Source organism: Lampris incognitus, chromosome 13 (genome assembly GCF_029633865.1).
Source record: "Lampris incognitus isolate fLamInc1 chromosome 13, fLamInc1.hap2, whole genome shotgun sequence".
In the NCBI taxonomy this organism is placed as follows: Eukaryota; Metazoa; Chordata; class Actinopteri; order Lampriformes; family Lampridae; genus Lampris; species Lampris incognitus.
The window spans coordinates 48,870,502-48,896,758 of record NC_079223.1 but is presented as its reverse complement, the minus strand read 5'-3'; the positions used below and the strand labels follow the sequence as shown (position 1 = coordinate 48,896,758).

Genomic DNA, 26,257 nt, shown 5'->3' with positions numbered 1-26,257 from the left:
TGTAGTGGTGGTGTGTAGTATTTGGGGGATGTGTGTTTCTGTACTGGTGGTGTGTAGTATTTGGGGGATGTGTGTTTCTGTACTGGTGGTGTGTAGTAATTGAGGGATGTGTGTTTCTGTACTGGTTGTGTGTAGTATTTGGGGGATGTGTGTTTCTGTACTGGTGGTGTGTAGTAATTGAGGGATGTGTGTTTCTGTACTGGTTGTGTGTAGTATTTGAGGGATGTGTGTTTCTGTACTGGTGGTGTGTAGTAATTGAGGGATGTGTGTTTTTGTACTGGTGGTGTGTAGTATTTGGGGGATGTGTGTTTCTGTAGTGGTGGTGTGTAGTATTTGGGGGATGTGTGTTTCTGTAGTGGTGGTGTGTAGTATTTGGGGGATGTGTGTTTCTGTACTGGTGGTGTGTAGTATTTGGGGGATGTGTGTTTCTGTACTGGTGGTGTGTAGTATTTGGGGGATGTGTGTTTCTGTACTGGTGGTGTGTGGTATTTGGGGGATGTGTGTTTCTGTACTGGTGGTGTGTGGTATTTGGGGGATGTGTGTTTCTGTACTGGTGGTGTGTGGTATTTGGGGGATGTGTGTTTCTGTAGTGGTGGTGTGTAGTATTTGGGGGATGTGTGTTTCTGTAGTGGTGGTGTGTAGTATTTGGGGGATGTGTGTTTCTGTACTGGTGGTGTGTAGTATTTGGGGGATGTGTGTTTCTGTACTGGTGGTGTGTAGTATTTGTGGGATGTGTGTTTCTGTACTGGTGGTGTGTAGTATTTGGGGGATGTGTGTTTCTGTACTGGTGGTGTGTAGTATTTGGGGGATGTGTGTTTCTGTACTGGTGGTGTGTGGTATTTGGGGGATGTGTGTTTCTGTACTGGTTGTGTGTAGTATTTGGGGGATGTGTGTTTCTGTACTGGTGGTGTGTAGTATTGGGGATGTGTGTTGCTGTACTGGTGGTGTGTAGTATTTGGGGGATGTGTGTTTCTGTAGTGGTGGTGTGTAGTATTTGGGGGATGTGTGTTTCTGTACTGGTGGTGTGTGGTATTTGGGGGATGTGTGTTTCTGTACTGGTGGTGTGTGGTATTTGGGGGATGTGTGTTTCTGTACTGGTTGTGTGTATTTTGGGGATGTGTGTTTCTGTACTGGTTGTGTGTAGTATTTGGGGGATGTGTGTTTCTGTACTGGTGGTGTGTCGTATTTGGGGGATGTGTGTTTCTGTACTGGTGGTGTGTAGTATTTGGGGGATGTGTGTTTCTGTACTGGTGGTGTGTAGTATTTGGGGGATGTGTGTTTCTGTACTGGTGGTGTGTAGTATTTGGGGGATGTGTGTTTCTGTACTGGTGGTGTGTAGTATTTGGGGGATGTGTGTTTCTGTACTGGTGGTGTGTAGTATTTGAGGGATGTGTGTTTCTGTACTGGTGGTGTGTAGTATTTGGGGGATGTGTGTTTCTGTACTGGGGGTGTGTAGTATTTGGGAGATGTGTGTTTCTGTACTGGGGGTGTGTAGTATTTGGGGGATGTGTGTTTCTGTACTGGTGGTGTGTAGTATTTGGGGGATGTGTGCCCAGCCCACTGGTGACGCTTGTTTCCCGTGCGGACTCCCACCAGAGAAGAATCACTCCGCGCAGCCGTCGGTGTCGCGGCTGTTAGGTGGGAGGAAGTGCGGAGGGAAGCATCCGGCAGCAGCGTGCGTCTTCCTCCACCCATAGGTGGACTTCTCTTCTTCTGCTGTGAGTTAAAAAGTCCGCCTCTTACCTGACGCGTCCCTCCTTCGGCGGACCAGGACGCCGTTCCGACCCGGACTCGTCGCGCGTCTCCGTCGGGGCGTTGTGCGGCTGGCTGCGTCCCGCTCCTTGGTTGTGCGCCGCCGCCGCCGCCGCCGCGTGTGGTAGTCCGGCCGGCGGGCCGGGGGGCCGGCGGGTAAAGATGGACAGCAGCTTTGCGCCGCTGGAGAAGCCGTTCGGTAAGTTCAGCGTCTCGCTGCCTTTGTGTCTCCGAGCCCGCCGGCGGCGCGGCGGCGGCGTGTCGAGTCGCGGCCGGGCCGCTTTGATGACTCGTTAAAGTGTCGCCGATTATCTGTTCAGTTGAGCGGCGCCGCTGCTTTTGTGCCGTTTTAAACGCAACTTTCTGGCGGTTTCCATCTGTGGGCACCAAGCTTTCAGATCAGCTCACGTTTGGCCTTTTAACGTCAGGCAAACCCCGGACTTTCGCTGTGTTGGGGGAAACTGCAGCAGGTTTCCCCCAGAAGAAAAAAAAAAGGAAAAGCAAAACGAATGACAGCAGATTTCCGCCGGTGATTAAAAATCCCCTGGTGTTATCGCCCTCGTTAAAGAAAGCCTTGGCATCTTCCCCGAAATCTCCACGCGTTCCCACACACCTCGGGCTGCGCACAGAGAACCGCTGCCGCTATTAGCTGTGAGAGTCTCACGCTATTGATCTGCCAGGCTGACGCAACTGAAAAGGAGCTGATCGTGGATCAGCTCATCTCAGATGTACTCTGTGGATCAGCTCATCTCAGGTGTAGTCTGTGGATTAGCCCATCTCTGGATCAGCTCATCTCATATATGGTTTGTGGATCAGCTCATCTCATGTAATCTGTGGATCAGCTCATCTCAGATATGGTTTGTGGATCAGCTCATCTCATGTAATCTGTGGATCAGCTCATCTCAGATGTACTTTGTGGATCAGCTCATCTCATGTAATCTGTGGATCAGCTCATCTCAGATGTACTCTGTGGATCAGCTCATCTCAGATATAGTTTGTGGATCAGCTCATCTCAGATGTACTTTGTGGATCAGCTCATCTCATGTAATCTGTGGATCAGCTCATCTCAGATGTAGTTTGTGGATCAGCTCATCTCATGTAATCTGTGGATCAGCTCATCTCAGATGTAGTTTGTGGAACAGCTCATCTCAGATGTAATCTGTGGATCAGCTCATCTCAGATGTACTCTGTGGATCAGCTCATCTCAGATGTACTTTGTGGATCAGCTCATCTCAGTTAATCTGTGGATCAGCTCATCTCAGATGTACTTTGTGGATCAGCTCATCTCAGATGTAGTTTGGATCAGCTCATCTCAGATGTAGTTTGTGGATCAGCTCATCTCAGATGTAGTTTGTGGATCAGCTCATCACAGATGTACTTTGTGGATCAGCTCATCTCAGATGTACTTTGTGGATCAGCTCATCTCAGAAGTACTTTGTGGATCAGCTCATCTCAGATGTACTTTGTGGATCAGCTCATCTCAGATGTAGTCTGGTTTCGTGAGAGACAAAGCACAAACGTGTCTCTCATTCATTAATATGAATGACGGCTGCATGGGTCGGATGCTTGTCGGGTCTTGTGGAGGTGCTCTTGTTACTTGGATAAGAAGAACAATGGATACCTATGCAAACACCATCATCCTAGTTCCACCTCACGAGTCGGCCCTTCTGTGTGTGGCTTCACGATGGGCCCAAGTCTTTTTCCATCCTTTCGTTGTCGTCCACAGCTGATAGTGTCGCTTTGTGCTATTAGACATGTAGTTGGGATGCACACACAATGATCTTTGTTTGCATGAGGGAATTTTCCTGCAGTGTTGCTGAACACAACATCCCATCTGAACACACACACACACACGTGATGAAAGTGTGTGTATGTCTATGTATGTTTGTGTTTACAATACAAGTGTGTGTATGTCTTTATGTATGAAGCCTATGTGGTGTGGTGAGTCACATACCCACATATATGTGGGTGTGTGTGTGTGTGTGTGTGTGTGTGTGTATGTTGTCAGTCTTTCCAACTGAATGTATATTCAGTCATAGTGTGTGTATGTGTGTATGTATTCAGTCATAGTGTGTGTATGTGTGTATGTATTCAGTCATAGTGTGTGTGTGTGTAGCCCTCACTGTGGACGGGCTGAGGTATTGAGCAATGCCTCGCAGCCGGAGCCGTGTGTGCAGGCAGGGTGGTGCGGCGCAGTGCACACGCACCACCGAGTCGGCGCTCAGAATCGGTGCTGATCCTTCTCATAGTTTCCTGGGTGGTCAAAGTGAGCAGAGGCAGGTTCACCTGCGAGGAATTATGGCCCTAAGCAGCAGCGCATTATGATGTGGTTTATATTTCATCTCTTGAACTTGATGTAAAGCGTGTAGGCACTTGCCCCTACATTCCAGGAGGGAGAGGAAAAACAATGCTGGAGTGATCTGGGGGCTTGGATACGCTGGATAACTGGGTGACTGACTGCCTCTGCAGGACACCTACTGACTGTATGTTGCCGGCATTAACTCCCCCCCCCCCCCCCCGGCTGTGCACAGACGGGGAGTGACCACGAACGACCGTGTGTTGTGAGATCTTGCAGAAACCAGGGCAGATAATGTGTTACAGTTGTGTTATTTTGTTTGGCATTCAGTCCCATGTTACTAGTCGGTGTTTTACACGTCTGTGGTGTGCATGTCGCATTCATAGAGAGAGGCTCTGCTAAGTATAAAGACGGGTCTACCAGCGAGATGCCGGGTGCGCGATGATTAAGTTGAAAATCAATATGCCCGTCCAGAGCTACTGACCCGGGACCCTGTGTAAGTGGAAGCACAGGTTGATCCCACCTGCAGAAGAAGTGACGCCGTCATCACCAAATTTCCCCAAACTTGTGCGTGGGCCCTGTTCTCTAAAGGGAAAATTACGACCCTGATGACTCAACCTGTGTCTATTCCTCGGTGTCTCCCCCTGCGATGGACTGACGTGTGTGGGACACATCGTTCTGCCTCCCCTGTTAAGGATGAAGACGCGGGTGACGGCTTCAGGGTCAATTTGAGGAATCCCCCCTGTGGAAGGTCTGATACTGCCGCTCCTGCAACGAGAAGTAATTACCGCTACCGCTGCTATGACAACTTATTATTATTATTATTATTATTATTATTACTATTATCATCTGTACACATAATGAACCTCATGCCACCCAACCAAAGCTTGCCATGAGCTCTTTGTCAGTTTGTGAAATCATTGCAAATGTTCTTGGCACTTTTTTCTTTCTTTCAAATGTTCTTTGTTTTAAATCCCTTCCCGTGGCTGCTGTTGCTAGCCCGTGTGTTATGTGGTCACAGGTTCCACAGAAGTGCCGCACTAGAGACGTGTGTTAGCATGTGACTTATTTTGGGGTGTCTCGTTGGGTTTTAAGCCTGTGATCAGTGCTAACGCTAAACGCTGGTGTCGGAGGAGGACGACGACGACGTCTCTGAATATCCTGTCTCTGGGCGCCCGGTAAACACGAAGGCGTATTTCACTTTCACCACCACACAGCCGGTACATTGCAGCCAGCTGGGCCTGTTATTAGCCGACGTGCAGAGAGCTGCACCAAGCAGCGGGCCAGGATGCACCTGAGCACACGTTTTCATCCCGCAGCCCGTTCCCGCCGCAGGTTAAAGCGAGGTTCACCGTGGTGGCGCGTAACCCAAGAAAGGCCGGAAGACTTCTTTATCCGCCGTGCTCGGGTCGGACACCAAGGCCTCACAGTGACACAAGACCGGTGGAGGCCGCATGGCCTGTCCAGGGAGCCTCCACCCGAAAAGACACCTTTTGTGTTTTTACTTTCTGCTCATCTGTCCGTGCACTCCCTCCACATGTTCCTTGTCAGCGCCGCTCGACACCATTCGCCACCAAGACTTCCTTTCAAGACTTTTCCGTACGAGTGCGGATGATTATTTTCACGTTTTTTCCACAACCTGTTCCCCAAAACTGGTGAAACCGACGCTTCTGGCCCCTGACACAGGGACGCCGTTCATCCACCCTCGTCTTCGTCACCGTCAGAAGTACAGTTCGGTGGCCGGTCGCTTCGTGATTCTCATAACCATTTCACTTAAAGGTCTTAAGCTGGAACGTCTTGTGGGAGTCTGTGTAACTGACCGCCCCTGTTTTAGTTTGTCTCCCTGCGCTCTCGTGCCTTGCCCTATTCTCTCTTTTTTGTGGCAGAAATTTGCATATGGAGTCCTTGTTTGAGAAAATAAATGTCATGTGCATGTCCGTGTTTGAGCTGTGTAGTGGCCCAACGTCAGCTGGGTTGTAAACACGCCGGCCTTTAGCGACACTGCTAGTTTTGTGTTTTAACACACCCTTGTACATACAACAGCAGTGGGCTCAGATAAGGTGGTACGCTGACCGTGTGGAGTTCTCATAGACGATAGGACATTGTCGCTGTTCTTTATTTGTCCCTTTTCCTTTTGTCATAACCAGAGGCAAGAATTACCCCAGAGCCAGTGGAAGACATCGATCCTAGCAGCTTTATGGCAGAGATCGTAAGCCCTTTTTTTTTAATATATCCTTTATTCACTTGTGTCATTTGTAAAACACTGTCAGAGGACTCACTTTTGTGTTAAATGATTAAAGAAAGGCAATTATGTGTCTCCATGAGCCACCAAGGCAGAGTCTGTGCTTCCATTTATCTTTCTTGGTCGTTCACTGGAAGAAGAAAAAAAGCCTTCCAGTAATCTGTTAAGAAAAGTACCATAACTGAGCACAATGCACAATCATTTCTCCTGCCAGAGGGCTCATTGTGAAACAAGCTGAAGCAAGCTATTCCCTCTTTTTCAAACACACCAAAGTGTAATTTTCCTGCACGGTTACACATGCCGTCTCATAAACAGTCTGCATGCAAACTCTCTCTCTCTCTCAAAAAAAAAGAAAAGAAAGAAAGAAGGGTTACCAGAGTTGACAACCATATTTTTCTCATTCTTCTGTGTTGCCTTTTTTCATATTGTGTTTTCGTATTGTCATATCATGTTTTTTGTTGTCATATTGTGTTTTCGTATTGTCATATCATGTTTTCGTATTGTCATATTGTGTTTTCTTGTTGTCATATTGTGTTTTCTTTGTCTTCCAAATATTCGCCTGCCTCAGTCTATGGGAGCCAACTATCCAGTTCAAGTGACAGATCCTCATGGTAAATAAGGCAGCTAAATTTCAACACTCTTTTTCCAGAAATTATTTATCGGCCCACTTAATGATCAATTTCCCTGAATGCACTCCTCTTTTTTTTTTTTTACCAGTATTCGTGTTATTCTCATGTTAATGTCCTCTCTCAGATCATCATGTTGTTTGGGATGCTCTCGTCTTCTTGATAACTAAACTGTTTGCACTGTTTCCTTACCAGCATACTGTGATTACAAACTACTCAGTCGTCCATGTTGCCTTGCCAGTGTATATTCTTTTCTGGCAAACTGAAACATGACTTTTATAAAGTGCTCTACAAAGCAGGTGTTTTGTGGGCTCACTCTCAGGTTGCACTGAACTCTTCATCAGTCAGTAACGTGTCTCCAACAGACGCAGTGACGCTCCATCTGAGCTCTATGCCTCCCGAATACTTCACACCGCCCACGGACCGGATAAGACAGGTCAGTACCACCCTGCGCCTGCAGAGTCAGCGCTGCATCAGAGAAAGCCCAATACTGGCCTCGCAGCTACTGCAGACATGAAAGTCATTTTGCAAAAACTCAGACAAAAGTACAAACGCATTCTCCTACACATCCTTAGTTTGATAATATAGCATCCTTTTGACAAACAAACCACCATTTGGTGGTTGGTGTGTGTTCATCCATGAATTGAATATTTATACATATGTAAATCCTCTTACTCGCAGGCCACAAAACATGAAAGTGGCAAAATGTAAATCTGTAAACACGATGATAATGTAGGGGAGAGTGAGGCAAGATGAGCCAGTGGGCAAGTTGCCCCACCCCTGTATCTAGGCAACTGTGCAAATGTTTCATCATGTGACCATAAATCCAGGGATAGCAGTGCTGAACTACCCTGTGGACTGGACTTCAAATGCAAAAGGGAAAAACGCTCCAACAGTTCCGAAGTCATATGCTCCTGCAGATCATACTAGAATTACTCTGACTCACAGTTTGTGATTTTAATGTAATAACTGACATTTCTGGCATCGTCACTTATGTGTTGTAACACTAGGCTGGTGCAGGTGGAGGGAGCTAGCAGCATGTGGCTAGTTAGCAAGAGTGCCGGGATAGCTGATTAGCTCAGTGTGGACAGACAACGGGATGGGGATTTCCACACTGCTACTATATTCTGTCATACATAGTAAATCGACCACACCAGGTCTCCACCCCACTATGTTCTCCGATCACACATGAACAGTGCAGCACAGAAATCCTAACCTGCGCCGGCTTTTTACGGTGAGACTTCACTGTTGTGGACATAGGTCGAAGCAGCACTGAGAATGAGCCACCCTGTGGCGCTATTTGGCATTGCAGCACTACTGTATTTATATTTACCAGACTCTGACTGTCACAGTATACATTTGAATTTCGTATAAGGGACATAAGGTTGTGTTAAAACTGGATACACTAAGGGATCGCCGGTTCAAATCCCCGTGTTACCTCCGTCTTGGTCGGGCGTCCCTACAGACACAGTTGGCCGTGTCTGTGGGCGGGAAGCCAGATGTCCTGGTTGCTACACTAGCGCCTCCTCTGGTCGGTCGGGGCACCTCTTCAGCGGGGAGGGGGAACTGGGGGGAATAGCGTGGTCCTCCCACGCGCTACGCCCCCCCTGGTGAAACTCCTCACTGTCAGGTGAAAAGAAGCGGCTGGTGACGCCACATGTATGGGAGGAGACGTGGTAGTCTGCAGCCCTCCTTGGGTCGGCAGAGGGGGTGGAGCAGAGACCGGGACGGCTCGGAAGAGTGGGGTAACTGGACGGATACAATTGAGGAGGAAGGGGGGAATCCAAAAACAAAAACGGATACACTTTTTGAAATATAGAATAAGACTGATCCTGTTATTTTAATAAAAGAGAGAAATATTCAGATTATTTATAAAGCGTATGTGTCTGCACTTGGCATTCTCTTTACCCATTCTCAGCACTTATCAGAGTTAAGGTGCCCTGTGCGGTGCCACATCTGCATAAATCACAGTCACGGGGAGGATATCTGAACCTGCAGGCTGTGAACCATAAGGAAAGCTCTGCTCTCGTAGTCTTGAAACAGAAAAATGGAAGGGAAATCACAGCAGTTTGGGAAATTGTTTGTTTTTCCTGTGTTGCAGCCAGTGGAGGATGGCGAGGATTGCATATACACGTCTATTTCACCAGGTACGTCATCCCTTTAACCAGAAGATCGTCAGAATGAAACACCTCTGTGGAAAATGTCATTAATTCTGAAACGATTATTGATGTTTAGGGATAATTCTGGGGGGGGGGGTTGTTTTGGGTTTTTTTACAACCTGGGTCTTGTTTTCCTCGTTTTTGCTTTGGTGCATATCTGGTATGATGTCGTTGTACTCGGCAGCTTCATTTTGTAGATTTTGGACGTGGGACACCGCTGGACTAAGCTTTACAAGTGTGTCTTGTGGGACAACTGAACACGAGCATCAGACATGCTTCAACAAGTCTTAACCCAATTATCTGAGCCACGTGTTTGGGAGTGAAAAGCAGAAGTGCAAGTTAAAAGTTAATACTTAAATGTTCAGTGTTATCCACGGTGGCTCTCACTGTTGACTCACCTCCTGGCTCAACTTGAAGGAATGGGTCACCCATGCCTACCGTAGGCAGTAGTAACGATCCATAAACTACCTGGCCGGCACAACAGAGAAGTCACAAAGCATGCTAAATCATGGACACACTCTAGGGGGTTTTGCTGTTTAAAGGACAGGTATAAGACGTGTTCAGTTGTCCCGTAAGACACCGTTCTTGGTAGCTGAGCCCGGCATTGGGCCTGTGTCCAAAATCTCCAAAATGAAGCCAGTGAATAAATGGTTGTAGAAACAAAACAATTATCCTTTAATGCATAATGCCCACATAGCCTAGCATGAACTGTCTATTAGCGAGAGCTAAATCTGTCTTTTCTCGGACCCTAGACCTTCCCAAGGAGCTGCAGTTTCTCGACAGTTCGTGTGACAAGTGCTGCTGTCCTCCGCCTCCTCCCAAGATCAGCGACCTTATGAATGACAAAGACCTTCTGGACTCATTACGACTCAAATTGGACCCGAACCACTGCACCATCAAGAACTGGAAGAACTTTGCCAGTCGCTGGGGCATGAGCTACGATGAACTGACCTTGCTGGAGCACCAGACCAAAGGCTCCCTGTCCCACAGCCCCACCCAGGAGTTCCTGCTCCGATACAACCAGAAAACGGTGACTGAGCTCACCGAGCTGTGCCGGATCTACCAACGCATCGATGTGCTGCAACTGCTGCAAAGCTGGATAGAGAAAGACTGGCCCTCACGCTGGCAACAGACTCATTAACCAGGGACGCTCAAGGGTTCGAATCTAGGACCTCTATGTTTTCTTTCTCGTCCGCTTATTCTGTTATACTGGGAACTACCAAGATGTCTGCTCAGTGATGACACGTTTGCATAATTTTGGTTTAAACATTGTTTTTTGGTAGCCGTTTCCAGAGTTAGGCCAGGTACGACGATTCGTGACAAAAGAAAAAAGGCATGTTATGTGACCGATGTTGAGAACGTCTGCAGCGCTGTGTGCTTTCATTTCACCTCCAGTCGCCCTTTGGTTGACAAAGTGTTTTTGAGATGCGAAATCAACAGAACATAGGACGTCAAGGCTTTTGGGAATTCTGGTGTAGCTTCTGAAGATCCTTCATTTCCAATGGAAGCTCTGAAGCAGGACAAGCAGCACATGTGTTTGATCGTTTTGTAATTGACAGCTGCCACTAATGTTGAATATTACTGGGGGAAAGATAACTGTAGACAAATGGGTTACTTTGTGTCAAAATTGGGAGATAATATCTGTTGTCCTTGGCAGGCGGACAGCCTGGGGGGGGGGGGGTGTCAATCTGCTGGACCTGTCCGCCTCGGGTTTGCTGTGCACTTGTGTGACTATGATGGAGAACTGCTCATGTTTCTCGTGGTGCAAAAAAATGTTTGTTCTTGCCATCACCGCTCCCTCTTCATTCACTCCAGCTCGCTTGACCAACACCGCCTCCTGTCGCTGCCCGATCTGAGTCAGCCGTGCGCATGCGCACATGATTAAAAGTTATTAAAAGAATTTTGATAACCCAAAAAAATACTGAAGTTATACAGGGACGTCGTCGTCTAGGGTGCAGTCAAAACAGGAAGCGCGTCATATTCTTGTGGCTGCCTGATCTGAGTCGGCCGTGCGCATAAGCACATGATTAAAAGTTATTAAAAGAATTTTGATAACCCAAAAAAATACTGAAGTTATACAGGGACGTCGCCGTCTAGGGTGAAGTCAAAACAGGAAGCGCGTCATATTCTTGTGGCTGCCTGATCTGAGTCGTCCGGGCGTGAGTACGTTACCCGGCCTTGCCCGCGTCAGGACAGCGGAGACTGGGTCAGGGTCAGACCACCGCGCCGCATAGCAAACCTCTTCCGCCCGGAAAGCGCGAGTTCATAGTAGACTTGGCTGCGTTCGTGCGAGGGTCCGCCTGGGAGGCTGCACATCCAGACCGGCAGGCAAAACCTTATTGGCAGGTAAGATTTGGAGGCTGGAGGCTGCATATTGTAACGTGCATGGATAAGAAGGCACGCTGGCCGCTGGCTCGTGGGTCTGACCCTTTAGTCTAGCGCTTGGCGACGTCTCCTGCGGTGCGGGCGATACGGGTTCGCGTCCCGGCCGCGGCAGTTCCTGTGGTTGCGTTGTCCCCCCCGAATTCGCTACAAAATGAACATTTATTTTTCCATTTTTATCGTTCAGTCGACTTAGGCGCTGCGCAAAAGTGTAATAAGGGCCGGAAACCCGGTTTGTGCCCCTGTGCGCGCCACCGGGCCTGTCGGCGTCATGTTGGTGCGGTTACGGCTGTGATCCAGGACCTCTCGTGGTTGCGGCGATCCAGGACCCCTGAAGAGCCGATCCGCGCGGCGGGGATCTGCACGCTCTCTCTCTCTTCCTCTCGTGAAACAATTCATCCTTCAATAACTACTTGCTAAATTGGGCCATCCAATTACACAGTTATCTCATTTTAGTTTGCCTTTCATTAACATTTCTCACATTTATGGGGAAAAGCTTCATTTTTAGTGCCTATTTTTCAATTTACTAGTGTTATACAAAAACATGTTCCTCCGAATGTGTGTGTTGACGCTGCTGGCATCTTCCAGTCATACACCATGGACACACAACGAAGCACAAACAACTTTACTTCCACAGGGGCCTGCCAACACGGGGATCTCCGGTTCCAGTCCCTGTGTTGCCTCCGGCTTGAGCGGGCGTCCCTACAGACACAATCGGCCGGGTGGGAAGCCGGATGTGGGTATGTGTCCTGGTCGCTGCACTAGCGCCTCCTCTGGTCGGTCGGGGCGCCTGTTCGAGAGGGGGGGGGGAGCGTGACGTTCCCACGTGCTACGTCCCCCTGGTGAAACTCCTCACTGTCAGGTGAAAAGCGGCTGGCGACTCCACATGCATGGGAGGAGGCAAGTGGTAGTCTGCAGCCCTCCCGGATCAGCAGAGGGGGTGGAGCAGAGACCGGGACGGCTCAGGAGAGTGGGGGAATTGGCCAAACAGCACGATTGGAGAGAAAATGAAAAATACCACAAGAAAGAAAGAAAAAAAACCCAATAGCTTTAGTTTTAAAGTATCCTCAAAATTTCATTTGTCCTTCAGAATACCAGAGCCATGACGAATGCATTAATTTATTTATTGAACAAATATTTCAGAAATAGAACAAACATTTTGTTAGAACAAGTCACTTAAAGGTAAGTAAGGTAAAACGTGATTGATATCATGCAATACTCGGGCAGTTATTTAAGAAGTATACTTCTAATTCAACAATATTAGAAAAAGCTTTTATTTATAAATATCTGGATTACACGGTTAATTAAAACATGTCATTAGGCTACATATTAAGATGCATCTTTCTGTGGGTGACAGCAGCAATCTGAGGCAAATGTAAATTCAACATTTAAATCTGTCATTCTTTTGTCGTCACAAAAACAGGCTTCCGACTGGTTAACTTGGATGTATTTACAAAGTGATTGCACTGTCGCTGTGTGTATATGGCTTCCTAGGCAAAGATTATTCATTCTCTTGACCCTTCAATTCAAGACCAAGCATATTGGACAGGCCTATTGACAATTTATCATTTTCCTTTGGCGGACCATCTTGGCCTATTCCAGATTCCGGCTTTACAACTTTGTAAGTGCCTCCTCTTACCAAATTAGAAGCACTTGGTTCTGCAGGGGTGGTCACATCAACATCACCTTCCACTTCTGCTGGTGATGCAGTAACTGTGGCTGATTTTTCCTTGGCCATTCTCAATCTTTCCACAATGTCAATCTTTTCCCCCACATTCGATGTTACGTTTATTTTGGGTAAGCGGATCCCTTTGCTAATAATATAATCCTTTCCCTCTGTTTTGAGGCTTCTGTCAATTTTTGGGATGCCAAAATCATCATCAAGTCCTCCATCGCCATCAAGGCTGTTTCTTGGCAGTTTGTGGAATTTGAAGGCTGGAACTTCCACTTCTTCAGCATTGGACAGGTCAGTCTCGGAGTCTACACCAGTCCCCTCTTCATCGCTGCCTGACTTTGAACCAGATGTAAACCCCCATTTGAAGGGCCATCGTAGTTTGCTTTTTGGAGACTTTTCAACATGTTCCTCTTCTTTGCTGCCAGGCTCAACCTTGTTGAGACCTGCCTCAACCTTTGGAACAGAGTCATTCACAACAGGTGAAGAGATCTCTCCTTCAACATTGGGAGCAGAGACGCCGATTTTCGGTGACACATTCACATCTGCATTAGTATCAACCTCTGGAGCTTTCATTATTGGCCCTGAAAGACCAAATTTTGGCAGTTTGAAATGTGGCAATTTTGATGTTTCTTCATTAATATCTACATTTGGAGCTTTCAAATCAGCTCCAGGTCCTGTGAGAGACAGGTCAAGGTTAGTATCTCCATCTAACATTTGGGCAAACATGTTAGAATCAAGAATGCCCAAGTCAACGTCAGGTTTTGAGAGGTGTGCATCTGCTGTAGAAACATCCAAGTTTGCCTTGGGCACTTCAATGCCAGTTTCAACTGAAGGTGCAGAAACAATTGGTTCTGGTACATCACTATCAACACTGGGACCTTTAATATTAGAATCTGAAAGACCAAATTCAGGGAGTTTAAAATGAGGTAGTTTGAATTCACCTAAGGGGCCACTAGTTGCTCCATCTGGTGCTTTTAACTGTATTTCTGATCCTGTGAGATCCACTTTAGGCACTTCTGGAGGAGTGATATCTCCTTTAATATCAGGGCTTGTAAGGCTAAGTTCTGGTGTTTTCTGCTCAAGGTCAGGGGTCTGTAATGTAGCCGTTGGCAAATTCAAATTTGGCGCTGCAAGGTCCCCTTCAGTTTTTGGTGCCGAAACCTCGAGGCCAGGCACTTTCAGGCCAAGATCAGGCCCACTGAGATTTGCCTTGGGTAGACTGACATCAACATCAGGGCCAGAAATGTCTGCATTTGGGGCGTTTAGACCAGCATCAATATTGAGATCTGGCCCCTGTACCTTTGGTTTGAATAGACTGAATGTAGGCAACTTTAAATTTGGAAGTTTACTTTTTCCAGATGTATCAAGATCAACATCTGGTGCTTGAAGATCTACATTTGTGTCAATGTCAGGAACCAAAATGTCGGCTTCTGTTTTGAGGTCAGCATCAACATCAAGACCTTGTGTTTTGGATCCTGACAAGCTCCATTTGGGGAATTTAAAAGATGGGAGTTTAAGTTTTCCAGAAGGAGCATCAGCATCAAGCTCTACATCTGGGCTTTTGATGTCTTCTTTAGGCAGGTTGAGATTCAATTCTGGACTGACAATGGTTTCTTCAATTTGGGGGACTTTAAGGTTCAAGTCTGGTACTTTGAGATCACCATCAGGTGCTGCCAGATCTGCTTTGGGCAGGGTGACATCTACATCAGATACAGAGGCATCCAACTCAGGAGTCTTGAGGTTGGTATCAATGTCAAGATTTGGTTCTGTTAAGCCAAACTTTGGAAATTTCATTTTAGGAAGCTTGAACTTTCCAGATAGGGCTTCAACATCTGGGGCATTAAGGTCAAGAGTCGGACCATTGAGATCAGCCATCGGCAAGTTTGCATCAAGTTGTGGAGAATTAATGTCTCCTTCAATCCTTGGTGAGGACAGAGAGAGATTTGATGGTTCCAGGCTTACACTGGGTGCATCCAAATCTACTTTGGGTAAATCAATGCTGGCATCAATGTCTGGTGCCTTTAAATCAGCATCCATATCAAGACCCTCTCCTTGTACTTTTGGCCCTTTAATTTTTGGCAGTTTGAATTTGGGCAACTTTAGCTTACCAGTAGGTGGATCTAGGTCAGCATCTGGAGCTTTCAGGTCAATCTCTGGACTTTTAATATCAGCATTAGGCATGTTAATATTAAGATCTGGAGTCTCAATGCCACCCTCAATTTTTGGTGTAGAGAGGCTAAGATCTGGTGCCGTCAGATCCACATCAGCCCATTTGAGATCCACGTCTGGTGTCTTAACACCAGCATCAACATCAATCTTCGGTCCCTTCAATGTACCGAATTTTGTTTTTTTTAGGGTGAACCATTTTAATTTTCCCGAAGGAGCTTGAACATCAATATTTGGAGCATCGACTTCTACCTTGGGACCCTCTATGTCAGCTGTTGGTAAATCCAGATCTACAGCTGGTGCAATTATCTCTCCATCAATGTCCGGAGTGTTAATATTCAAGTCGAGTGCGGGAAGGTCAGTGTTAAGATCTACATCTGATCCTTTAACCTTAGGACCTGAGATTGCCCATTTTGGCTTTTTAAGAGTGGGCCATTTGACCTTTCCAGATGGTGCCTCAATGGCGACATTGGGTGTATTCAATTCCACCTCAGGTTGGGTAACATTTGCACTAGGCAAATCGAGATCCACTTTTGGTGCATCATTGGAGAGACTGAGGTCAGGTGTGTTTACATCTGTATCAACACCAACATTTGGGGCTTTTACCTTTGGCCCAGTAAGCCGGAAGTTGGGCTTTTTGAGCGTTGGGAACTTAATTTTTCCAGAAGGAGGATCAACGTCAATATCTGGTGCATTTACATCAACATCAGCTTTAGGTAATTTTACATCAACATTTGGGGTATTAATCTCACCCTCAATCCTTGAACCAGAGAGACCTACATCTGGTGCATTCAGGTCTGCATCAATGTCCATATCAGTTTTTGGGCCCTGAAGACCAAGGTTAGGTTTCTTCCACTTCAGATGAGGCCAGTTGATTTTACCTGAGGGAGCATCAATATCTGGGGCCTGAACATCTACATCAGGGCCTTTTAGGTCAGCTTTTGGAAGATTCAATTCAACATCTGTTGCATTGATTTCACCCTCGATCTTTGGAGCTGTGAGATCTACATTTGGTGCATCAATGTCTGCGTTGATGTCTATATCAGCTTTTGGGCCATTAAAACCCAGTCTGGGTTTTTTCCACTTCAAATGAGGCCAGTTTATTTTACCTGATGGAGCTTCAACATCAACATTTGGAGCATCAACGTTTACATTGGTGCCTTTGAGGTCGGCTTTGGGGAGACTCAGGTCAACCTCCGTTGTGCCTATCTCTCCATCAATCTTTGGAAGAGAGAGCTCTACACCCGGTGTTTTCAGGTCTGCATCTATATCAGCTTTCGGCTCATGAAGATCAACTTTAGGTTTCTTCCATTTCAGATGAGGCCAGTTGATTTTTCCCGATGGAACATCTAATTTAGTATCTGGAGTTTGGATATCTACATCAATGCCTTTGAGCTCAGCTTGGGGAAGATTAAGATCTGTATCTGGTGTAGTTAAAGCTCCATCAATCTTTGCTGTGGGGAAGTTTACATCAGCTGTAGAAAGGTCACCATTCACATCAATATCAGGTCCTTTTACCTTTGGATCTTTCCACTTTAAATGTGGCCACTTGATTTTACCCGAGGGAGCATCTATGTCAGCATCTGGGGTTTTCAAATCTAGATCGGGACCATTCAAATCCACACTGGGCCCATTCAAATCCAAACCTGCACTAGAGGCTGACACTTGGAGGTCTGGTGTCTCCAGATTTCCAGTGACAGCAGGGGCTTCCAATTCAGCAGAAACATCTGGGCCTTTGGCTTTCACATGTGGTAGATTGAAGTGTGGCATCCTGAATTTTGCGGGTTTGTATTTTAGTGTTCCCGTCTTAACTTCTGGTTTCTCAATCTCAAGTGAGGCATCAGGAATATTAGGCTGTGGAGATGAGATGCCGACATCAGGAAGTGTGACACTGCCATCTATATCTGCCCCTCTTATATCTGGTCCAGACATTGTGAACTTGGCACCACCATCAGCTGAAGGTGTGTTCAGGGTAAGATTGGGCAGCTCTCCATTGACAGTGGCATAACCAATTTCACTACCCACCCCACCCTCAGCATTTAACTGTTGATTTAGGCCATCAAGCACCACAACTGGTCCTTCCTCTGATGCATCTGCTGACCTCTCTTTTTGGTTGTAGCTAGCAGTGAGTATCTGTAGACAGTAAAACAAACAGCACAAAGGGTTAAAAGATACTAAAACTATCGTTAAAATGATAACACAATTAGAATGTTCTTGGAGCCTTTTCTGTAAATCTTTTGAAATGTAACGAGGGCAATTTAGCTGTTATTGAAATTTGAGTGGAATTTTATAATTTTGAAACAAGAAAAATCATTCCAAAATGAGATCTCAACAATTTATAAAAGCAACTCAAATTCCTACAGCACAATAATGCAAACATTTTAACGTAATTGACAAATTTTTATCACAATCAAAATAAAATCAAAACCATGGAAGAAGAGATGTGTTATATTTTATGATTTATGAATGCAAGTTTCAGCTAAGAACTATTTTTTTCTCCCAAAAGGAATATATGAACAGCAGTATTTTGGAAATTATTTCAGGAAAGTTATTGATGAAACTGAGAACTGAAGAAACTTAAAGAGAAAACACCAAGTCCTTTTTATATGATCATAGACAGTTAGATATTTATGAAAGGAACCAACATTAAGAGATTAATTTTTAAACAATAGTCATATTTCTACAACTGGGTGCCTGCTCCCCTTCTGTGTTGCAATTCCTCACACAATGTCCCTGAATACAATCAAATCCAACAGATTCTGCTCAAGATACAATTTGTTTTACATCACATCAGAATTCACATGTACAAAGACAAAACACACACACACACACACACCTGAAACACACTACATAAAACCATGTTTAAAATTAGTCTTAATGAACTTCAAGGATCTTGAGCTCATGAACCCTATTCTACTTATCAAATTCTTGTGAGGAAATATAAACATCTAAATTGGATTTGCAAGGTTCACAAATATGAATTCGGTGTCTGGGTGATTTTGGAAGTTTTACCTCTTCGGGGCTTTTCAGACCTTCAGCCAGTGCACCAAGGCTAACGCCGCCTTTGAGCTCCTTCTTCGTCACAACCTTCATGTTGTCATCATAAGGCTCCAAGACCTTCAGTATCTTGAGCACTTCATCTTTGTTGAGGTGGTCTAGGTGTATGGTGGCCGCCACAATTTCATCCCCTATAATAGAGATTAAACCATTTATATTAGATTATAATTACATTATTATTATTAGATTTTGCCAGATTTGTCAGTCAGAAATTTGTCTTGCGTCAACATGCATACTTTGTTTCACATACAGGAGAACCGACACACATATACATTCAAATATTACATAAAAATGCAAAGAGTTGCCCAATAGTCATTGCCCATAATTCAGTGTCTAACATATACAGAAACCCATTCTAGTTACACGCTGGCCCTCGTTTTACAAGCCTTATATCCATTTTCATCATTGACATGCATTTCCCAGCTAGTCGCACCTGCCCTTGGCTGAATGTGAGCCCAAGTTTTTGTTAAGCCCCTTAAAGTTTTTCGCAATTGCTTACACACCAACACTGGAACTTGAGACACAGTGAGCAAAACCTGAAACTCATGTACCTTATCTTACACCAATTCTGCACAAATACAAACACATTTCCTGCTTTTCACACATTTTGCAGTTCTAAACTACACTTTTTGCAAAAAACTACACACAATTCTCTACATTTGGCCCAATCTTCATTGATAAAATCACTTGTCTTCACAGGGTAAACATTGCCATTCAGAATGCTAAACTCAAACCAACAATCACACCACTGACTCCTCATATGGGCAAACACCTGTTGCTTATCGGTTAGTAACCATAGCTTTAGCAAGAAGATGGCAAAGGTGCGCTAACCTTTGTTGGAGAACAATAGATGCCAAATATGCAGAGCAAGAGGAGTGAGAGTCAGAGGAGGAGGACGATGAACAAGAAGAGGACAAAGAATATGACCTAGGAGAGCAATTGCCTCTGATGAGATTTGGGCTAATTTGGTTGACCACGTGGTCAATCATGGTCTGACGATGAGGGAGGCAGGGCTGAGAGTCCAGCAAAACTTGAGCCACTTAACTGTGGCTTCAATTGTCCGGACATACATAAGTGGCGTGGGAAGGCGCGCAAGAGCAAGCCACCGGTCATGTGGCCTGGTCTGCAATTACCTCTCCCGACTGCAAACCGGTTTTCGCCCCTCACCAGCCCTGTTGGTAGTCCTACCAGCCAGCATGCCCCTCCCGCTCCTGTAGATAGAGTAAAGCAATGTATGCTAGTGATAGCAGACTCCATTACAAGCAATATCAGATTAACTTTGCCAGTCTTGGTTCACTGTTTACCTGGGGCCAGAGTCTCTGACATAGAGGAGAATCTTAGGGTGCTGGCATCACGGAGGGAGAATCAGGAAACCCAGGCACACACCATCACTACTTTCAGCAACATTGTTATTCATGTCAGCACCAATAATGCTAGGATGAAGTAATCTGCCTAGTCAGGATGCTTGAGTTGGCCAGAAAGATGTGTCATCATCGATTAATTGTTTTAGGTCCCTTACCCATGAAGGGTAATGACGAGATGTACAGTAGGCTCACCTCAATGAACCGCTGGTTAGCTCATTACTGTAATGAGCAGGGATTCGGTTTTGTTGGTAACTGGCCTTCTTTCTGGGGCTGCCCTTACCTGCTGAAAGCGGTCAGCATTCACCCTACTGGGGACGGTGCCGCTCTTTTGTTGAGCAATGTAATTTGACACTATGGGCTTATCATTTAGCTGGTTGCAGGTGATTAGAGAGCCTTGCTAGATTTAAATCTAGTGCAGATGTGCAGTCAACTAGTTTAGTTAATATGTTTAGTCAGGGAATTTCTCATAGTGTAGACTGTAGATTATCACACTGACAGCTTGGTCTATAACACTGAGACTGTCTCCCTCCCCTGCTGTATTTCGCCCAAGCGCTCCTCTCCTAAATGTGTGAATCACAATAATCTGATAATCATTCTTACCACTGGTGGTGGTGAAATGTCCAACAAAGCACCTGATGATATACAGAAGCAAACATCTAATGTTATCAAAACCATGACCACACATTGTTCAAAGCACAAGTCTTCAAAATTGTCAACTAATAACACAAGGTGTGTAATTCCAATTAATATTTAATCTAGCACTAAAGTTCTGCCTACTACTGATCACTTCAAAAAGATGCTTAAATTTGGTTTCATAAATACCAGATCACTGTCTACCAAAGCCTTACTAATAAATGATTCTTGAACATAGTTTCGATATGATTGGGTTATGTGAAACATGGCTGAAACCAAAGGTTTTCCTTCCCTTAAATGAAGCTTCCCCACCCGACTATACTTATGCCCATGTAGCTCGGGAAAATAAACAAGGTGGGGTTGTTGCCTTAATATACATGTCTATTTTCAATCTGACTTCTAGACTTGAATCTAAATTACAATCTTTTGAGGCTCTTATTCTAAGTCCATTTCCCTCAGCCACGAACATACTCTTCTCAGTCCAGACTGTGGTACTCTATCAACCTCCTGGCCCTTACCATTTCTTGAAGAATTTGGAGAATTTATCTCAGGTCTTGTTACTCATTCTGATGAGATTCTAATTTTTTGGCGAGTTTAATATTCATCTGATAAGGCTGCTGTGAGGGCAATTCATATTTGATGTTTGCTAACTTTTAGATGGATGCATGAAGTCCATGTGTAGTAGAACAAAGGTAGTCTTATAAAGTGTCTTCTCCAGGTGCACAAATAAGGGCCCATTGTTAATTGTTGACTGCACGGGAGACTCACTGAGTGTAGCAAGTCTGTATGCAGTAAATTGGAGAAATGGCCTTGGTGGATGAGAGCTGGAAGACATGAGATAAGGAGGGGAAGAACAGACAACTGTCCTAAGCTTGTGTCAGCTTCTAAACCAACTGCTTGCCTACTTGACCCCTTACAGCAAAATTTTTTAAAAAGACCTCTGGCCTTTCCTGGGACTCACGATGCTGAGTAGGGGTTGGGGGGGTCGATTCTTAGCTGTATCGAGATTATCTCGTAAAAGATTATGTCTCGATGCAGAAAACTCAATAATTAGAAATTTAAAAGCTCAATTCTTGACTGGGCTGTACACGCCTTACAGCTGCCGCTTAACCAACTGGATGGTAAAACATAACGGATGTAAAACATATGTTGTGTTTACGTTCTCAGCTACGCTACTTCTTCAGTTTTGGTGAGGATGGCTGAACGCGAGCAACCGAAGTTGGATACAATCCGACCAGCACCCTCTGGCTTAACAGCCAGCGTATGGATGCATTTTGGCTTCAATGAAGTTGAAGGGAAAAGGGACCTGGACAAGAGCCACAGTGTGTGCAAGTCGTGTCTAACTAAAATATTTTGGGAACACAACAAACATGAGAAACCATATTTCACTTTTCCACCCGGAGTTGGAGGAAAAACAGCTGGTTGTAGTTGCTGCCAACCAGACAACAATTGAACAAGTGATATCAAAGCTTCCACCGACCTCGGGCGTCTGGGTAGCATAGCGGTCTATTCTGTTGCCGACCAACATGGGGATCGTTGGTTCTCCGTGTTACCTCCTGCTTGGTTGGGCGTCCTTACAGACACGATTGGCCATGTCTGCAGGTGGGAAGTCGGATGTGGGTATGCGTCCTGGTCGTTGCACTAGCACCTCCTTTGGTCAGCCGGGGCGCCTGTTCGAGGGGGAGGAGGAACTGGGGGGAATAGCGTGATCCTCCCACGCACTACGTCCTGGCGAAACGCCTCACTGTCAGGTGAAAAGCAGCAGCTGGCACACATATATCGGCGGAGGCATGTGGTAGTCTGCAGCCCTCCCTGGATCGGCAGAGGGTGTGGGGCAGCGACCAGGACAGCTCGGAAAATATGGTAATTGACCAAGTTCAATTGGGGAGAAAAAGGGAGGAAATTCCATGAAAAAAAGATTCCACCAAACTCGGAAAGGGCGAAGCGAATCACGAAGTCGATCGTAGCTTTTATTGCCAACAATTTGCGCTCCTACTCAGTCATGGAGAACCAGGGCTTTCATGCTATGCTGCACACTTTGGAGCTGAGACACAACATCCCATCTCGACATTTTTTCCCCGACACAGCGATGCCCACACTCTACAACAAAACCAACACCAAAGTCTTGGACTCATTGAGGAAAGCGGGCAGGATAGTAATAACATGTGATACGTGGACATCCACTGCAGAATCTTATGTCACTGTAACTGCGCATTTTATTACTGATGACTGGCAACTCGTGTCTCACATGCTCCAAACGAGCAATGCGTGAGAGCCACACGGGTGCAAATGTGGCTGAGCTGTTTCAGAATGTAGCAGAAGAATGGCAGTTCGCTACCAAAGATGTAGTTTTAGTGACTGATAACACCCCCAACATGGTCGTTGCTGCTTAACTGGGTAAATTCCTACATGTGAGATGTTATGCCCACATACTAAATCTGGCATCTCAGCAAGCGCTCAAGTTGCCCACTGTATCAAGGCTACTGGGGAGGGTCAGACGTATTACCATGTTTTCCGCCGCAGCACCACTGCATGTAGACCAACTCCTGTTCTTACACAAAAACTTACATATTCCAGCCTTCATCAGCTAAGCACATTTGCTATGTTGCACTTCCATGCATTTCCTTGATTTCATTGTGGCCTATTATTTGTATTTTCTCCATTATTTGTTGTTTTATCTCATATTCCACAGAAAGCGTTAGTTTTGTATGAGAGCTGGTGCAGAATTCTATGTTGTTTTGTATGAATGCTGTTTTTGATTTTAATATATAGTATAATTTTATTTTTTTCTGAGAAATTCTGTGCTCACTGCCCATAACAGCAGGATTTTGGTTGAAGTCTTTATTATTTATTTTTAAATGAGGGCAGCTTTTTATGTTATCAATTGATTGCTAAAGTCTTACTGAACCCCATGTTAAATTACAACAAGGATGCTTTCGTTTCTTTTCTTGTTGCTTCTTTGCAATGCTGGGAAATGTTACCTTTCAGTTGACATACCTCTTCTATTTGTTGCTGTATTAATAAAAGATAATGGAAGTAAATTAATCTGTTTAACTATGAATCATTACAAATATGCTACGTTTTAAAAGTAGCAAGTAGTCACACAGTGAGAAAATTAAATCATGTATAGAAATCAGAAATGTTGATGCATCAAGATGCATCAATAATCGTTTTATAAATCATATTGTAGCCCAATGACTCGGAATCGAATCGAATCATGAGGTACCTAGAGATTCCCACCCCTAATGCTGGGCATTGTTAATTTATCACTTACTACTGACACTGTTCCCTGCAGTGGTCAAACCTCTACTCAAGAAGCTGCACCTCAAACCAGGTTCTCTTAAAAGCTATCGACCAGTCTCTAATCTTCCATTCCTTTCTCAAGTACTAGAGAGAGTTGTGTATCAACAACTTTCAACCCATATAGAAGAGAACTATGTATATGAACTTTTTCAATCGGCTTGCACTCCACTGAAACTGCTCTGACCAGAGTGGTGAACAATCTTCTACATGCTATGAACTCTTGATTCCACCTCTGTCCTTTTACTTCTGGGCATCAGTGCAGCACTTGACACCATTGATCACTGTATACTATTAGACAGAATACATTTCAATTTTTGGTGGCTCTGGCTTAGCTCTCTCTTGGCTTCCTACTTATCTGGAAGAACACATTGTGTCTGCTATAATAATATTACATCAAAATTATCAGACATTAAATATGGCATACCTCAGGGCTCGGTTCTTGGCCTTCTACTTTTCCCTCTTCATATTTCACCTCTTGACCAAATTATATGCAGTCATGGAATAAATTTCCATTACTATGCAGATGATACCTGTATGTGCCTATAAGGGCTGATGATCATATTCAATTTATTAATTTAGAGGCCTGCTTGACTGCTGTGAATTGGATGTCCCTAAATTTTCTGCTTTTAAATTCAGTTAAAACTGAGAGGTTGGTTGTTGGCCCTGCTAGACACAGACACCAATTTAATCAAGTAACAATAACAATCTAAAATTCTGTGATTTTATCCTAGCATTTCTTTGATAACCAAGTTAAAGAAATCACCAAGACTGCCTTTTTTCACTTATGTAACATAGCTAAAATTCGGTCTTTCCCATCCATGGCTGACCAAGAGACTCTAAAACATGCATTCATTTCAGCCGGACTTGATTAGTGTAATGTTCTGTTTTCAGTTCTGCCACATGCTAGTAATAAAAAGTCTTCAGATATTTCAAAAATGCTGCAGCTAGGACGTCCAGTTGATGCCAGCATGGAGTAATCGGCTCTGTGCATAACTGTAGTCCACTGACTTCTGGTTTCTACTGCAGCGGTCATACCAGTTTCCCATTTGTTGGCATGTACTATTGACAATGGCATGTTTTTCGCGATGCCTGCAAGATTTACCATGGATAAATGTCAACGACATGCATAGAATTTTCGACAAACTTTCACCTGCACCTACCAGCAAACAGGTGAAAAGTTCCAAGTTGTACATATCAAGTTATGTTCACAATTATGAGGATGAGGATACTCATCCTCATATTTCTCCCTTTATATTTCACCTCTTGACCAAATTAAATGCAGTCGTGGAATAAATTTCCATTGCTATGCAGATCATAGTTGTATGTGCCTATAAGGGCTGATGATCATATTCAAATGACTAATTTAGACGCCTGCTAGGCTGCTGTGAGGGTTGTGGGGATGAGTATCCTCATTCTCATAATTGTGGACGTAACTTAATATGTACAACTTGAAACTTTTCACCCGTTTGCTGGTAGGTGCAGGTGAAAGTTTGTCGACAATTCTGTGCATGTCATTGACATTTATCCATGGTAAATCTTGCAGGCACCGTGAAAAATATGCCACTGTCAATAGCACATGCCAACAAACAGGAAACTTGTATGACCACTGCAGTAGAAACTGGAAGTCAGTAGACTACAGTTATGCACAGGGTCGACTGTATAATTGCACGCTCCCACGATCTTACTTACTAAGATGTTTGAGGTTCTCCGTTCTGTATGTGTGTGTGTGTGTGTGAGAGAGAGAGAGAGAGTTCATGCTTGAATGTGGTGGTGATGTGCGCATGGAGGCATGCATAGGTGTGTGCATGTGGGTGTGAGAATATATATCTGAGAGTGGTGTTTTGCGTGGGTATGCAGGTATCACAAGGGAGTCTATCTTTATGATTATTACCCTAATCCTTTTTTTTCTTTTCATATCAAGACATGTGGCAAAAGAATTATGGAGGAGCAAGTTGGATCCTGTTTCAGTAAAATCCCACAGCCACTTGTTTAACTGTTCATTGTATTACTCCATTTTTCACATTGTTTTTGAACTATGACAGTGTTTGTGGGATGTGGGTATGTTAGCGGTTGGGACCGGAAGAGGTCATGCAGGTGCAACAACAAAGCACCGCTGTGCAATGGAAACATAAGACGGGTTCAGTGTTAAGGATTTCAGGTCTGGGGTTTTAGTTTGGGGGGGGGGGGTTTGCTTTTTTTTTTCATTTTCCTTCGTCTCTTTCCCTGTGTTTGTCTTGTCCATTTACCCCACCCCACCCCTTTTATCCTCTTTCCCTTATACAGGTGGAGCCACTTCAGTCAGCCCTGCGAGAAGAGAGGTATGACGACCATGAATGACAATGTTGGATTTATTTCATGGAATGTTAAGGGGGCGAATTGTGCTACCAAAATAAACAGGATCATGGCCCAATTGCAGCAGTTAAAAGGTGTTTTGTTTTGGGGTTTTTTATCCAAGAGACCCACGTTCGCAACAGAGAATTGGCAAAAATTACAAAAAGCTAGCTCAGCCACTTATCACATTCTAAATTCAATGAAAGAGCCAGAGGCACCACTATCCTAATTCCCAACAATGTTTCATTCGAACCACTCAACACCTTAGCGG

At 44.9% G+C, this 26,257-nt stretch overlaps 1 protein-coding gene across 1 annotated transcript; it reads left to right on the top strand.

Annotated features, from left to right (window-relative positions):
• The first annotated feature begins 1,636 nt into the window (after positions 1-1,636).
• Positions 1,637-10,936, top strand: edaradd (EDAR-associated death domain). Its single transcript, XM_056292177.1, has 6 exons — positions 1,637-1,951; positions 6,196-6,257; positions 6,859-6,901; positions 7,282-7,352; positions 9,018-9,063; positions 9,828-10,936. Exons 1-6 carry the CDS (start codon positions 1,915-1,917, stop codon positions 10,214-10,216), a joined length of 648 nt encoding a protein of 215 aa, XP_056148152.1. The 5' UTR covers positions 1,637-1,914; the 3' UTR covers positions 10,217-10,936.
• Positions 10,937-26,257: the final 15,321 nt, after the last annotated feature.